General features: G+C 36.0%; 1 protein-coding gene across 1 annotated transcript; it reads right to left on the bottom strand.

Annotated features, from left to right (window-relative positions):
* Nucleotides 1–4,224: 4,224 nt before the first annotated feature.
* Nucleotides 4,225–12,499, bottom strand: OLFML1 (olfactomedin like 1). The gene is made up of 3 exons (XM_005442715.3): nucleotides 12,263–12,499; nucleotides 10,016–10,304; nucleotides 4,225–6,674 (listed from the first exon to the last, which is right to left on the bottom strand). Exons 1-3 carry the CDS (start codon nucleotides 12,386–12,388, stop codon nucleotides 5,896–5,898), a joined length of 1,194 nt encoding a protein of 397 aa, XP_005442772.2. The 5' UTR covers nucleotides 12,389–12,499; the 3' UTR covers nucleotides 4,225–5,895.
* Between the last annotated feature and the right edge of the window lie 2,939 nt (nucleotides 12,500–15,438).

The following is a 15,438-nucleotide window of genomic DNA, read 5'->3' as shown; positions in this document are numbered from 1 at the left end:
AGCTCTCAAGATTAAGACGTTTTGTCGATTTTGGTATTTTCCACTTTTTAAACACCATATAATTTAAAGGAAATGTAGACCATAACATACTCAAATTCTGTGGGATATCATTGGCTTATTTAACAAAGGAAAACAGACGAATTAGAAGTTATTTACTCTGAGAATAAAAAAACAACCCTAACTAAACTGCTTTTTCATTTTACGGGGACAGATACATCTGTGTAGCACCTGTATTTTCTCACCTACATTTTCTACTTATAGAAAGAAGTTTAAATAAACAAGTCAGAAACAAAAAAAATTTCTTTACAGGCAGATAGAGTTCCAACACATTCTAAAACGGGTATTCCTACAGCTGTTCCCAAACACTGGATCTTTCAGACAGTCATTAGTTTGATGAAGGCAGTACAGGGAAATAAAAAAACAATTCGGTGTCAACTAGGAACTCTCAAAAATTAACCACCTCCAGAAGTATTTACTTTTTGAGATACTTCTAAGGCATTTCAAATCACAAAACATCCTCCACAGATAGTTTTTTCCCTTGTTCCCCTACTCTTAAGAAGCCATTCAAAAAGGAGAAACAAAAGCCCCAGTCTTGTAATCATGGGGTAGGGATTGACTCACTGCATGGATCAATACCACTGAAAAGTCAGCTCAAAGGAAGAAGGAAAAGCAGATGGTTATCTGTAATAAATATAGACACAAAGAAAGCATTTAAGAACTATTTTTTTTAACCTTTTCCACAAAGATTTTACATGTTCAAAATTATTTTAAAAGGGGTTTCAAATAACAGAATAGGCATATTTTACAATAATTAACTCAAAGACAAATTAATATAATGGTTTATGCTGTCAGTGTGGACAGCAGGAAAGAACACAGTGCTCACTGCATATCACCATTTTTTTTCAGACTATGCGTATGTCTATGTGTGTGTGCAGCACATATATTTACACATATAACATTGGAAAATGTTGGGAAAGTCATAAATTAAACTCGCTTCTAATACTGAGAATCCTGCCATACTGTGCATGTATGTGCACCCCCTTTATAGTTTGTATACAACCTCCAGATGATCTTATTTTCATGTCACTAAGTACAAGTTTTTTTTGTTTTAAATGAACTGTTAGTTTCAATTACAAGAAAATAATTTTATGCTTTTAAGATTCTAAGAAAATTAACAAAGCTCCAATATTTTTTTTTTTCTAATGTGTTTCACAGTAACCCCTTGTAAGAGGTTTCTTTCTTATAGACCTTGTTCCTTAGGGAAATTCCCTGTGTGATTTGCTTTCTTGTGCAGGGTCATTTATTCAGTATTATCCCTTAAAAATGGGCAACTATTAGCAACATTTTGTTTTTCTAAATGCCCTCGGCAGTTGCAGTAATGACATCATAGAATTTTATGGCATGTTTAATAGAAAAGATCAACATCTTCAACTTATAGACATTTTGATGCCCCTTTTAGTGTGAACAACCCTTTATGGGATGTACATAAAAACAAATCTGGCCTTCCTTCCAAATCCACTTTCTGAAGTATTGATGCCAATACTGCCCAATTTCTGAGGTCCAAATAAGCCCACTTTTAAACAGACAGAAAACAAAACATTAGGATTCTTCTAGAGATATGTAAGTGTGGAATTATGAGGCACAACAGAAATTAGAATCTTTTAGTTATGCCAGCAGGCTTTGGATTAGACCTTGAATAGAAATAAATGGTGAAACTGTCATCATGAAGAAATCTGCACAGAAATAAAGCTGCTTAGGGAAGAAACAAATGGTATGGGCAGAGTTCTTACCAATATAATGCAACATAAGCAGTGACCATCGTAGTCAATTATTTAATACTGAAATGCATTACTCACTGTAAGCGATGCCAAGCAGTGTGCCAATTCTCCAGCAAGAAAACTCCCTATTGTCATTCCCCAACACATACTACTGCCTTGCCTATATGCTAGAGTTCCTCCACATCTGGAAATGGAAGCTGTATGTATGTTTGGTTGGTTTTCTGTAACTGCACTTCTTGGATTTTATATTCCTTTTTCTGGGCTTAGGGTTCAATATAGTGCACGTATAATAAAAAAGTATTATCATATGCAATGCAAACCCATGTAAAGTTCAAATAAAGAGCCACAGATCCCGATTTTTGCCTTCAGGAGGAGCTATTTCTTCAGTATTAGAAGAGCTGTCTCAATGGTTTTGGTTCTGCAGTTTCTTTCCTAAGTTTCCATGCATGTCTTTGCAGCAGTGTCCTGTGACTGCTGACAAGCATACAGGCTGGGAAACAGCACACGGGGAAAAACATGCACTGTTACATAGCAGGATCACAGTAAGCATGTAATAGTTGCATTGCTTAGTGATAAACCCGTCTGTAATAAACATGTGTTTTTCTTATGTGGTGGCTGCTTGCATGAATGCTGAGGGGCTCTCATCCGCCAGATCCAGGCAGATAGAAAGGAAGAAGAAAAAGAGAAAGGAAGATTATTTTCTGAGAAAGAAGCATATCTCTGATGGGCACTGTAAAAATAAACCTAGTTATACTGGCATAATTGACACCATGCTCCCAGCATCAAATTCCCCTATACTAGTAAAGCAGTTGCTTATAGCACACAGTCCACAGATCCTTGGCATCCACAAAGTCCAGAAAAGAAAGCACACTGTTGTCAGAAAGCTTAAATTTATCGTACGGGTGTCAGTAAATCAGAGAGGGCTGAAAACCCTCCAGTCCATGATAATCCCAATTCCTTTAAGTGCAAATGGGACACAGTCCATGTAGATTATCCTGACCTGAGCCAGCTCTCTTCAGAAGAGCTGGCAGAAAGAGTGGCAGGTGTCGAAGATGAGGAGTATCTGTGCAATGAAACCTTGATATCTGATCTCAGTGGGGGAAGGGGCTGTCATGATTTAATGCAAGAAAAGGATGAGGTAACTGGCATCAGTGGAAAGGGACCTTTATTACAGCCAAAGCACTGAGGAGTGCTGCTGCTCTTGCAAGGATGACAGTCCTGCTGGCATAGTGGAGAGCACTGGATTCCACTCCGAAAGCTGCAGCAAAGCAGAAGAGTCAACCCAAGAGGACCTGTCTGTAGAGTCTGAAAATGAAAATGCAGCACAGAAGATGCAAAAAGCCAGTGATTCAGATGAAACAGACACATGGAGAAAGTGCAGCATGAAAGTACTGGAGTAATAGGGACAGCAGTAGATGTTATCTAGATGGTAAAAGTAGAGGTCATAAACTGTCACTCGTGTGTTTTTTGTTCTCAATGAAGACTTCTCTCCGTTCATCTCCTTGTACCTATTTCATTCCCATAGTAACAACCAATTTGACTTGGACTGAACTGGAAGTCAATGCCCTGTTTCATGCAGTCTTGTCATGGCTTACTATGGCATTGCCAGCAGTACTTTGTGCTTTCTTTTTGGAGACTGGTATCTTGGAGCAGATTATTCCGCTCAGATATTTGTGATTCTTTCTGATTCTGACCAAACAGCCCTTGTTTTTGCCTTTTTTCATCCCAGAGTTAAGTAAATGTCTCTTCTGACTTTCTCAAAAATATCTGTTTCTGTGCTGCCAGTCATGAAAATTAATCAAATCTGTATACATTTATAAAATTATCAGGAAGGTGAAGGAGAAATTATGCCTTCTTTCTCTTACCTGAATGTTAACTGATAGCAGAACAGACCATATTCACATGACTCTTTCTCAACTGTGCCGTTGCTGCTGTAAGCCTCAGAAACTGTTGTCACTACAATCCACAATATTCATATGCTCCCTCAACCCACAGCCCATTTTCCAACAAATCAATATCAGATTAACATCTGGGAATTCCAGCATTTCAAATGGTTTGATTGTTCATATACATTTTTGAAAGGAGAAGACTTGAAAATTTGCCCCTCCTTATAACTGAGCCCCAATTTTGAGATTTGTGATAACTTTGTTATTCTATTTTCTTGTTTGAATTTCTTTTGCATTTTGTACAATATGAAATAATCTAGTCAAGTTCATCCATACAAACACTTCTCCTTTTATCAAAAGTAGGCAGTACCTTTAATTAAATATGAAGTTTGGATTTCCAGAGCAGCAAGGTTCAGAGAGGACCCTGCCTGAACTTTTGAGGATTGCTCATTGAAATCTCTGTACAGAATAACATGGGCTTTCTCTGTTGTGTAATAGTGTGGCCTGTAGCATATTGCAAGAATGCCTTTTCTAAAGAGCAGACTCAACCCATATTTACATCAAAAGCCTTTATTTCTTAAGTAAATAAAACTACACATTCTTTTGCAGTAAAAGATCTCAAAGCATTCCAAAGGTGACTAATACCATTTTGTATTTCTGTGTTTGTAATTTTACACATGAGGAATAAAAGGCCAAATAGCTGAATGTGCCTTTAGACCCATGGTCACACAGGAGTTTAGTGCCAGCCCACCTTACTTTCAGCCTGCGGATGTCTTTAACTGTGCTTCCTATGGCTTCTGTAACACAGAATTAAGTGCTATAGTCATTAAGGCTGCTTAGAACAATGTAGTTTCTTTTCCTAAAAGCAGAGTAGCACTGTTGCAACTCAGTAGTCCATACACTCTTAGTTGTTTACTGGAACTCCTTTTTGAAATCATTCCCTGATGTTTGGCTGTTCTGTTGAAGCTATTTTTAAACAGAACAACAGCTCTTTCAGTGTAAAGAACAAAATGAGCTTTCTGTAAAATCAGCCGAGGACTGCTTTTCAAGCACCATTTTTTATTGGGGTGGTTGTTGTTGTTATTGAACTGAAATACAGCTGTCATTAAAATCCAAAAACTACAGCCAGTACCTTTATTTCACAAGTAAAAATGTCTAGAGTTTGTTTGGATTTTTAAAATACTTTTGAAACAAAAATACTTTTGTATTGGAGTTTATGTCGTACTCTCAAAACCACGACTGACCAGTGGCATGCCCTCGTTTATACTATTGTGCTCATCAGGGCTACCTTTTCTGTACAAGTATTTTGCTGGAGTTGGAGGATAGTATGAGAAAGAACCCACTATGAGCAATAGAAATAATTTGAAGTATTGAGAAAATGCCTTACAACTAGATACTGAAAGAAGACTAATAAGAAAGGAAACAGAGTGGTATGTAAAACATTCAAAAATAGTGTATGTTACAGAACAGATCATCTAGGAACATTTATTCTGACACACAAGCAGTGATACAGTGAAAAAAATTGAAAAGTGGCAAATTGAAGCTGATGAAATTGAATATTTAGCTGCAGCTAGTGTATTGGCAGGATCAAAATTGGACTGTACAGCTATATGGATAACAAAAATGCAGAAATTTCATGGAAACACTCTAGAAGTTCATTGATTAGGAATAGCCTTGATGTAATGTATAAGAAGTGTATGTTAAAAATAAACCATGTTTGTGAGGATGTATACTCATGTTTTGTGATATGATAAATCTCTCCTGTTAAAACTTTATAGATAATTTCTCTGGAGGTATGTGATTCTATAGTGCTTACAAGAAGGCTTCCTACAGTGAGCTTCAGTGTAGTGAAGGTTGTCAGATGATGTGTATTGGACAGTAAGGACTTCTGATTTGATTTCCATGGCACTGAAGCAGAATACATAGTTTTGATAGGAAGAGAACGTCAAAGATGGATATATTTTTTTTTAATTCACCGTAATCTTTAAGACTAATTTGTGTTTGTGTGTGGGGGGGTGTACACGTGTGGTATTTAGTCATCATGTAATTCATATTAATGGAGTCTTTACATATTCTTAATTGGACATTAGTTTAAGATCACTGGGGTGTGTAAGCCTAAATTTATGTAAAATAGATGAAAGTTGTAACAGATGGGAATAATGTAATTTTAATACACTTCAATGATCATATTGACATTTTACTACTAGCTTTTAAGTGTATTTGAAAAGCTGCTAAACTTTCTGCTTTGTGTGTAGCTTGTAAATGATCTGGGATCCATCACCCCAAGCAAGGAGTTGCTTTTCTTTAGGATTGTAATGTATAGTGGAATGGCTACCCTGACGTTTTGGAAAATGCAATACTGGGATTTCATGAGTATTTACAGCACCCAAAACATCATAAACACATTGAATGCGAGAAGTGCCTCCACTAGGATAGTTGTAGACAACATAGAGTGTGTTGCATGCCATGAAAGCTGCTTCGGCATCCTTGCTGTTGCATGATGTGTCCCAAGTGTGCTCTACTGCCATGGTTATGTGGTTGATTTTAGTAATTACGATGTTTCCTCCAGTCTCTGGTTCTGCATGGATTGCCCAGAGCCCTTGCTCATCAATGGCAAGATCTATTTTTGTAGATGGAGAAAGCTGATAGGCAGGAATCCTTCCAGCCCCTGGCAGCAGCATTTTGTCAATTATATTTCTTTTCTGAATATTGAATTTAATTATCTCATTTAAGGAGCCATATCTGTGATAGAACAGGAAACCCTGATATATGATGTGGCCAGTTCCTTCCCAGGGAAATGGCAAGGTGACTTTGCGAGCTTTTAGTGTGTGATTGCTTTCCATGAATGTCATGATATTTGCAAATTCAAAAATAACATTATTTACAGAACCATTTAATAAATAAATCTTTGTATGCTTTTTGCCAGGATCTTTCATCCAAGAGCCATGCTTATCTCCAGTCTTCTTAACTATCTTTAGGGACTTAATACCTGCAAGCATGTGGTCACAACCTGCAAGAAAACACCCGAAGAAAAAAAAATAATTAGAATATCTGTGAAAGTTTTAATTTTCTTTTTTTTTTTAATTACTTAGTTTCTTTTTAATCCAACTATAAGGCCAGGGTCAATGTATCAGTAAAGGTGTCAGCAGCATGGCTATGGTAAGTAGTGTTGAATCTGATTTTATATGATATATCCAGCATCTCCTGCTAAGGAAACTAAGTATCTTCAGTTACACATAGTGTGTTCTTTTCTGCTCTATTAGGCCAGTGTTATCCAAAAGGGATTCTGTTTGTGTACCTGAGAGGAGAGCAAGAGCACAGTTAGAGATTCTGTGGTTGTTCTTGTCAGTTCTTTTACAGGGTTGTAGTTTTTACTTCAGAGAAGTGGCTTCTGTTTTAGACCAGCACAATAAAATAACCAAATTTATTTCTTATTGAAGTCATACAAATTAATATCCATTTTCCTTATATGCCATGTGTATAGTATTTTTGTTTCAGAAATTCTTTTATCCTCTGTTAGCCTCTTTTTATTTGCATTTGTAATAAGAAGATTAATAAAATTAGAACATCATTATAGAAAGCCAAAACACTGAGTTATCTTCCCATTCCCCTTCCCAATACCTGCAGCACAAAGAACAAATATATAGATCACAGAATCAGGAATTCCCATACATTAAAGTGGTCTTTTAATGAACTGGTATGATGTCTGTGTTATCAATTCTTATGCTAGAAGCATGGCTGGTGAAATTACCTGGTTATTTACTTCACTGTAGGGATAAAACTGGCACCAGCGGAGAGCGAGTTATACTTTTGGCTTAAATTCATATTGTATGCACTTTGCACAGATGGATAAGACCAAAAAGCACCAAGTTTGTGAAGAATCAGGCATTTAGATGCCAAGATCTCTATCAAATACCATCCTTTCCAGGGGAAACTACTGCAAAGCATATTATCAAGCTTGATTACCAAAGGCACTCATAAATTACAACAGACACTATTTGAAACTTAAAGAATTGCCTTCAGTGAAGTGGAGCCATTTTAGTAAACAGAACAAACAAAGCCCTAAGGCAGGAAGTTCTGGCAGTAGATGAAATGGAGAAAGCAAAACCAGCCTCCCTATTTGGCCTGATATGAACCTATTGAAGTCAGTGGCAAGTTTCCAGTTGCCTGTAGAAAGCAACTTTTATGTCATTTCTGTGTACTGATACCCTCTAACCAAAGCATTTAGATAGTGCTGCTACAGCATGGATTTTTTTCTTAGAAGTTCTCATTCTGGATGCACCTTCCCTGAGCAAGCACAATAGCTTTCCCAAAAATAATGATTGTTGATTAGATAGATTCTAAAAACTTAAAACCTTTGAATCAAAATAGCTAGCCAGCCTTAGCAATATCTTGCTCTGCGATAGAAATAACTAGGTTACTATCTGAAATCTATGAATGGCATCTTTCTTCTTGAGAGAAGATTTTTAACTCTCCTGGGTTTTCATAACAGTTTGAAGGAAGACTGAGAAACTGAGACATTCACAGTGAGCAAAAAGTTTACCAAATTTTTTCCACATTCTCCACAATGATACCTTCAAAGCCCACTGTTTCTTATCATACCCCAATATATGTAAAGATAATTTCCTGTTTCCCACCCAAAGTAAGATGAGGTATCAAGCATTGGAATAGGCTGCCCAGGGAGGTGTTGAAATTACTATCCCTGGAGGTGTTTAAAAAAAATGTAGATGTGATGCTTAGGGTCACAGTATAGTGATGGACTTGGCAATCCTGGGTTAAAGGTTGGACTCGATGATCTAGTTTAAAGGTCTTTTCAAGCCTAAATGATTCTATGATTCTATCATTTACTGCATGTAAAAAAGGTGATTCTACTTGTTTTTTTCAAGTCTTTGTGAACTTGAACCAAAACCAGTAACAAAGCTGGACTTAAAAAAAGCATTTTTTGGCTAGAGTTTCAGATTGACTCAGGCAATATAATCATAACTTCTGGTTAACATATGATAGCATAGAAGCAGAGCTGCTATTTGCTAGAGTTGAGGGTCTTGCTGTCTTTTCGAAGTGCTGTAAAATCTACACAGGGATTAGTTTTGCTATCGACTTCAATGGGAAAAGTATCTGACTAGTATTGACTGAAGTGAGGTTGTTACAAACTGCTGCAATAAAATTTGAAGTAATAATTCCTAACAAGGGAAAATGGAAAGTAATTTTTTCCCATCTGAAACTCTGAGAAAGGTACAACTTTCGAAGTGTCCTTACCACAGTCAGTTTAAAAATCTTTGAATTTTTCTGCCTCTCAGAAAAAAATGCCTAAGGTTTAAAAAATCTATGTATGAAGAAAAAGAAATCTTGATATTCAGAGATGGTGGTGTAGGATTAGAGTTTAGAAACAGAATAGGTGATTGCTTCTGTTACCATCTGCCTTAATACTCTTGCTGGAAAAGTTCAAGAAACTAATTGCAAACTTATTTGTAAAATTAAATCAGTCTAATTCCGTTGAAGTTAGTGGAATTGTGTAATTGATGATGCTAAAGATCTTTCACCTGGCTTTTTAAAAAATGTCAGTTTATATTTCTTATTGTTTAGTTTTCATTTCTTACTAATTTTGAATGAAAAGGAACCATGTTATTTCAAATATACCTGCAATATGTAATTTACATCTATAACTCAGCTTTACCTTAAGAAAGATACTTACAAAACTTAAGTTGTTTTAAAAAAGTATAGATTGTGTATATATCCTTCATAGTAGGTACCTTAACATGTAATTTTCAAATCAGAACTGAGATTTGCTTGCAGCTAAGCCAATATGCTCCCTTGAAAAAGTACATGGAGGGGAGAGGGAGAGAAAGAAAAACAGAGGAGGACAGCAAAGCAGATGCAAATTGTAGGAATGAATTAAGACTTTTATTAACTCCTGAGTTCACTTTTGAGTTGAGGTTTTGACCCTTGCCCACTGCAAAAAACAAAGACCACCATTAATTCCTTGGTACAGCTGCAATACTCAGAAATGCACTGACATTTTTTCTGGGACTTTGGAAGAGCACACCTTCAGAGGCTTTCTATATTACAATAATAAGCAGCTTCCAAAGAATCAATTTGATAGGCAATAGAGTTTCTGCAAAATAAATGTTTGCATTATACTTTCTTCCCTTCCTCTCCTATACCTGTTTTGTAGGGTTTTTTTGTTTGGTTTGGTTTGGGTTTTGTAAGTCTGGTATTTACACAGCCAAAACATGCAATTATATGTGGCATTCACATAACTTGTGAAAATCTGTTATCCCTATGTCAGCATGCATGCATTGGCTAGGGGATGGCTTGTTCACATCAAAGTTCTGAAAAGTAAACTGTTCTTACTTGCATTAAGCATGAGTTTAAGTTTCTTTTTTTCTTCTGCTTCTTCAAATAGCTGCTGTTTCACCAGGTCTTCATGTACTTCTACACATGTATTAGAATCTGTGACAGATCCAAAATAGTCAATGTCCCTTTGTGCTCGTTCAATTCTTCTTAGCAAATTCTCTACTTCACTTTTAATCTCAGCCTTATAATTGTTCAGTCCTGCCAGGCGTGACAGTGCCATCTTTGAAAAGTCTCGGAATTCTTCCACGTATTCCAGTATGTCTTGGTTGCATTTTTCCAGCCCCTTCTTGAGTTAGAACACAGGAAGAAAATACAGGGATATATGTGTATATTCTGTATAGATTACAAGCTCATTCACGATTACCTTAAACTGTACTGTTCTCTCCTTCCTGGTCCCCCTGCCCCCCATCTGTTTTAGACTGATAATCTGTTGCTGTATATCTATGTGAAGAGGACATATGAGACTGGCACTAGCATTCACAGTTCTGGACTAAAATACACGATTTTTTTCTTGATGTAATTACTGACAACCAGATGCTTTGTTTTGCTCCTAAAGAGGGGAAAGTGCTCTGGTGGAAGCAGCCAGAGATACTTAAGGGCACGTGATCTCTGATTACTTGTTTTCCAGAAACCTTTCAGAACTCCTCCTGTAGGATCATTGGTAAAGCTGTCCCAAATTTTTTTCTGCAGGAAATCTACAAATGTGAACATTTCACATAAATACACCTCTTCTGACCAAGACAGTATCTAGTGTGGCTATTTTTTATCCATTTAAAATGAATAATGGAAATATATCCTGTGTTTGAGAAGGTGGTTTTTCGGTCAAATTGTTGGCTGTATTAAAAAAAAACCAAACCAACAAACAAACAGATGTTTCTTTATACCTAGATTCAAATTATTAACTCTTTTAAAGGTGGGAAAAGCAATTTCTATGTGTAATGCAGCCATTTCTGTAAAGATCATACAAAGAAACCCAACTGCTGCTTTGGTAGGATGAGGAAACCAAGCCAATATTTAAGCCCAAACACACAATTGTGATCTATCAACTGCTAGATTGGGTGTTCTGATTTGGTGCTTTGAGCATAGATTAAAGGTGTTTTATTTTAAGATGGTGTTTGACTAGGGGGTGCCTGAGTTTACTGAATAATTAGTGCAGTATGCATGTGTTCCGTGTAAACTTGATGGTGGAGGTTTGTTGGTTTGTTTTGCAAGGTTTTTATGTGTGGCCTTCCCCCCCAATTTATATGTGACCTTAAGTCCCCAGGAAGCTGTGTAATTATTTTCTATAAAACCTTTATTTTAAGTGTTTTCAAGTGTTCTTTTCAGTATCTGCCTCACCCTTTTCCCTGTTGTTTGTTTAGTGCCCCTTACACCAAGTGTCACAGGTGGAATTGCATCTTTTTTAATGGGTGCCAGATAAATGGAAATTACCATGTGAACTTTTTCCTATAAGGCTAAGAAAATTTAAATCTTGGTCTACACAATGGGAACAGAATACGAGGCTAATCCTTCAGTTCTTTCTGTGTTGTGAACAAGTGAGAGTTTCGTACAAAAAGGGAATGCAAGATCAAGCAAGTTAAACTTCTCTGAAAGTCAGCCAATGCAAGTCATGAGCCAAGGATATATTGATGATTTAAGATATACTATATATGATTACAGCATATCAATACTGAAAAGGTATTTGCATTGTTTTTTACTGCAGAAAAAGAAGCAGGTACTGGTACTTTTATACAATTAATTGAAAACAGATACTGTAATGGGGTTATTTCAACTCCTAGTTAAAATGCAGATACACTGCTATTTACACAAAGATGTCTTAAACTACTTTTCCAGGTAGATTCATTTCTATATAGGAAAAATACCTAATAAATTTCTATCTCCTTATTAATACTTCTACTGGTGGCAATATGGTTATATTACTCCCTAAGGTGGACTGCAACAGTCTTATAAACATGTGCATATTTAGCTAAATTTACTGATGTCATAAAAAATACAAGTGATAACAGACTAAAAATATTATGAAATTATATCCTGCATTAAATAACGATGTGGCAATTAGGAATCATTATAGTTAAAGGTTTAGCTACAGTTCTACTTATTTATTTGAAGAAGCTCAATATTTATCTTCCTGATGTTGTTTATCATACAAGCTGTTCTGTATTCACATACACAGAAAAAAATTCTTACATTTTCAAACCTCTTTGCAGTTAGGCAGTATTACAGAATGATACAGCTAGCACATACCTCTAAAGATAGGAAACGCCGGTCAATGTAGTTCATCAGTGCTGCATCTTGCATTATATATTGTGCTGCTCCCATGATGCTTGTGAGGAATGGAACTAATAAAAATTGAAGTTGCAAGACTACCATTGTTTCATAAATTTTGAAGCAAAATAGTAGTGAGTTAATTGTGTGTGAGTGTGTGTGGAGGACAATCCCAAATGCTACTGCCAGTCCAGGCTTAAATGAAATTTAACAGTTGTCTGATGCTGCGCTGAAATGTACTAAAAAGTTAAAAATACTGTGGCTACAAGTATTAAAAAGACTTAAAATGGCTGTTGCAGTTTATCATTAAAAAAATAAAGTTCTGGAAGAGGAACTGAATGTGTTTATTTCTAGAAGCCAGATGACTGTTTTCCAGTTTGTGATCCTATGATCAATTCCAGATGTTCCGTACTGAGTCACATAAAGCCTGTAGGCCAAATTTTATTAAATGGAAATAAAAATAATTTATTTTCCCTCCTTTCTCCTCCCATCTCCTTTCCCATGTGACCAACGCTGTCCAGTGTGTACTTGGTGTAAATCAGCAAAGATTCAAAGTCGGTGGATCCCTGGTCATTCTTTCACAGGAAGATCTAATGCATAATGTCTGTAGCTATTTTAACAATCACAGCTGTTACTGTAAAACAGTCTAAAGCAATTGTTCTCAAATCCAGCATTCAGCCTATTTAGAGTAGGACTGAAAACCATAGATAAAATTATTTACAAAAAAAATCTTTCTACTCCCCTTCTTCTCTTACAAGTACTTTTCCAGCTAAAATCAATATCCTTAACATAGTTCTGTCAATTTAATGGAGTCCTTGATGGGTATCTTCTTTCAGAATAATAATTTTACTTAGGATGACTTAAAAATTAATTGTCATTAACTTACATGTCTATTGGATTTGAGGCAATTTTTATTTGTCTTTTTTCATAATTTCCATGACTGAATGTCTTGTCTGGAAATGGAAATGTGGCTATGCTAACATTGTATTTGCTAGGAAACCATGTGTTAGGATGTTAGAAAGCTGCCTTTGTATCTGAAGCCAAACTGGATGTCTGTGTTTCTCTTTCTCAGAATTCCCCACCTATTCACTTTTTTCTTTTCAATTTGTCTTTCTCTATAGTTTTTTTCCCCCCTTACATTCACACAGCTTTCCTTTTCTTTCTGACTACCTTGCTTGTAAGTATATGACTTGTGACAGAATTCATGAAAATGTGTCACAGCAGGCAGATTTTTACTTCCATTTGCTTGATCTTTGAGAGGTATAGCTATGCATGCTTTACAGGCAAACTTCACATAACTGCACACATTATTTTTTCTTTTAATATTGCTTTATCCTAAGAGGCGTAAACAATTTGCCAGTTCCTATTTACAGGCAAAGTCAGTGATGCACAGAGAGGCTAATACTTGGTTCTCTACTCCGGTGTCATTTCACTTTACTTCAGAACCTCTGCCTTAGAGGAAAGAAAGCTTGCCTGCTTGGATCCTTGAAGGGTTATGCACTGAGAACAGACACCTCAGGAAGCATATAGCCTTCCTTGATTATGTCCTATGGAACATCTTGACAAACTGCACTATCTTCTTTTCCATAAAATAATCTGCTTCCATACTGGGGAAGAACACAGAAAAATAATCCCTTTTCTAACCTCTCAGGTGAACCTGGAATCCTTCGAAGTTATTCTCTGAGTTTAGTACGTCTGTCATAATAATCTAAGGTAATGATCAGGAGATGAAGACTATAGGATTCAATAGGTTAATTTCCTCATTTAGTGGAGGGCGAAATCATATATCTGTGTAAAACAAAATCCATCACACTTTGCCTGCAGTTTGGAACATGCTTGACTTAACTTATGACTGCAAGTCCCATCTTAAGGTAATATGAAGTAGCAGCTTAACTTTATGACTTTTAATATTCTTTTTCATTGCAGTCTGTAGTCTAGGTTGCCATCTATAATAACGCAGTAGTCTCTTAGAGAATTTTATTGGAGTATGTCACAGCATCAGTCATAGCACAACTCCTTACTGAAAGTTTTTTCCTTAGAAGGGGTATTGTAAGTAGTCTCTCTCTTTTTTTTTTAAATAATTACAGAAAATTTTAAAGTCATCACTAGATGAACAATACCATTTATCAGTTTCAGAGCAACCTTATTTCTGTTTGAATCCAGACCACCTAAGCCAATAAAATACCCTAAGCCAAATACTAAAAACTTACTATCAAGAATATAGATACATGATTCTTTCCTTCATCTTAACACAGGGACAAATTATTTACAAAGCAAAATATCTTGAACTGCTAAACATCCTGTATAAGCTTAAGGACGCTGTATAAGAAACTGGATTTTGTAAAGTTGCTCCATCATTTCTTAGAATTACCAGCAGCTGAAAGATCGGAAGGTTCCAAGGATTTATCTTAGTGAGACAGTCCTGTGGTTATTAAACTATAATATCACGGTAAATGGCAATAGTTGTTCATGTCAGATGAGTATTCTGGGAGGGCATGCTGTAACATGTGGTTATGAACTGAACTTTGTTGTTTTGGATATTTTTTCTTCAATTATTATATATTTTCCAGTTCTGCGTAGACATATACATGGATTTTTTCCAGCTACGCAGTAGCTATATATGTAATTTATTTTTTTTTTTAAAACACGATTGCTTGGCCTGCCTGGGATGATATTGGTCTCAGTGCACATGATACTACACACCAACAGAGCAGAAAGATTGTTCTTATCTCAATGAACACTTTTTTTCTCTTGAGAACTACTTCTGGAATAGGTTTCCTATTAGTATATTGATTTGACAGGTAAACCTCTAAAAGGAAACAAGTAGGTTGATGTAAATTTATATGCTTTTTCACTAGTTTGTCCTTATCTCTCTAGGTAAGATGGTATTCTTTTCTTGTCAATGCTGCTGCTTTGCTGCACTTATTCCACCTTTTTATCATTTGATGTCTTTGTTTCAAAAGCTGTTGGAGGTTTCTGAATGAAAATAGGCATTTTGAGCTCCTTATCTGTGTTTGTGGTTTTGATTTCAGATGCTGGATGGAGTATTCTCTGTGTTAAAAGTGATCTTGAAATCAGTTCAGAGTGGATACTGGGGAAAAAATGACATTTCTTTAAGATATTATTTCACTCTTTTTCACTCACCATTTCATGCT

The sequence above is a fragment of the Falco cherrug genome, chromosome 10 (assembly GCF_023634085.1).
Source record: "Falco cherrug isolate bFalChe1 chromosome 10, bFalChe1.pri, whole genome shotgun sequence".
NCBI lineage: Eukaryota > Metazoa > Chordata > Aves > Falconiformes > Falconidae > Falco > Falco cherrug.
This window is presented reverse-complemented; position numbering and strand designations above follow the sequence as displayed.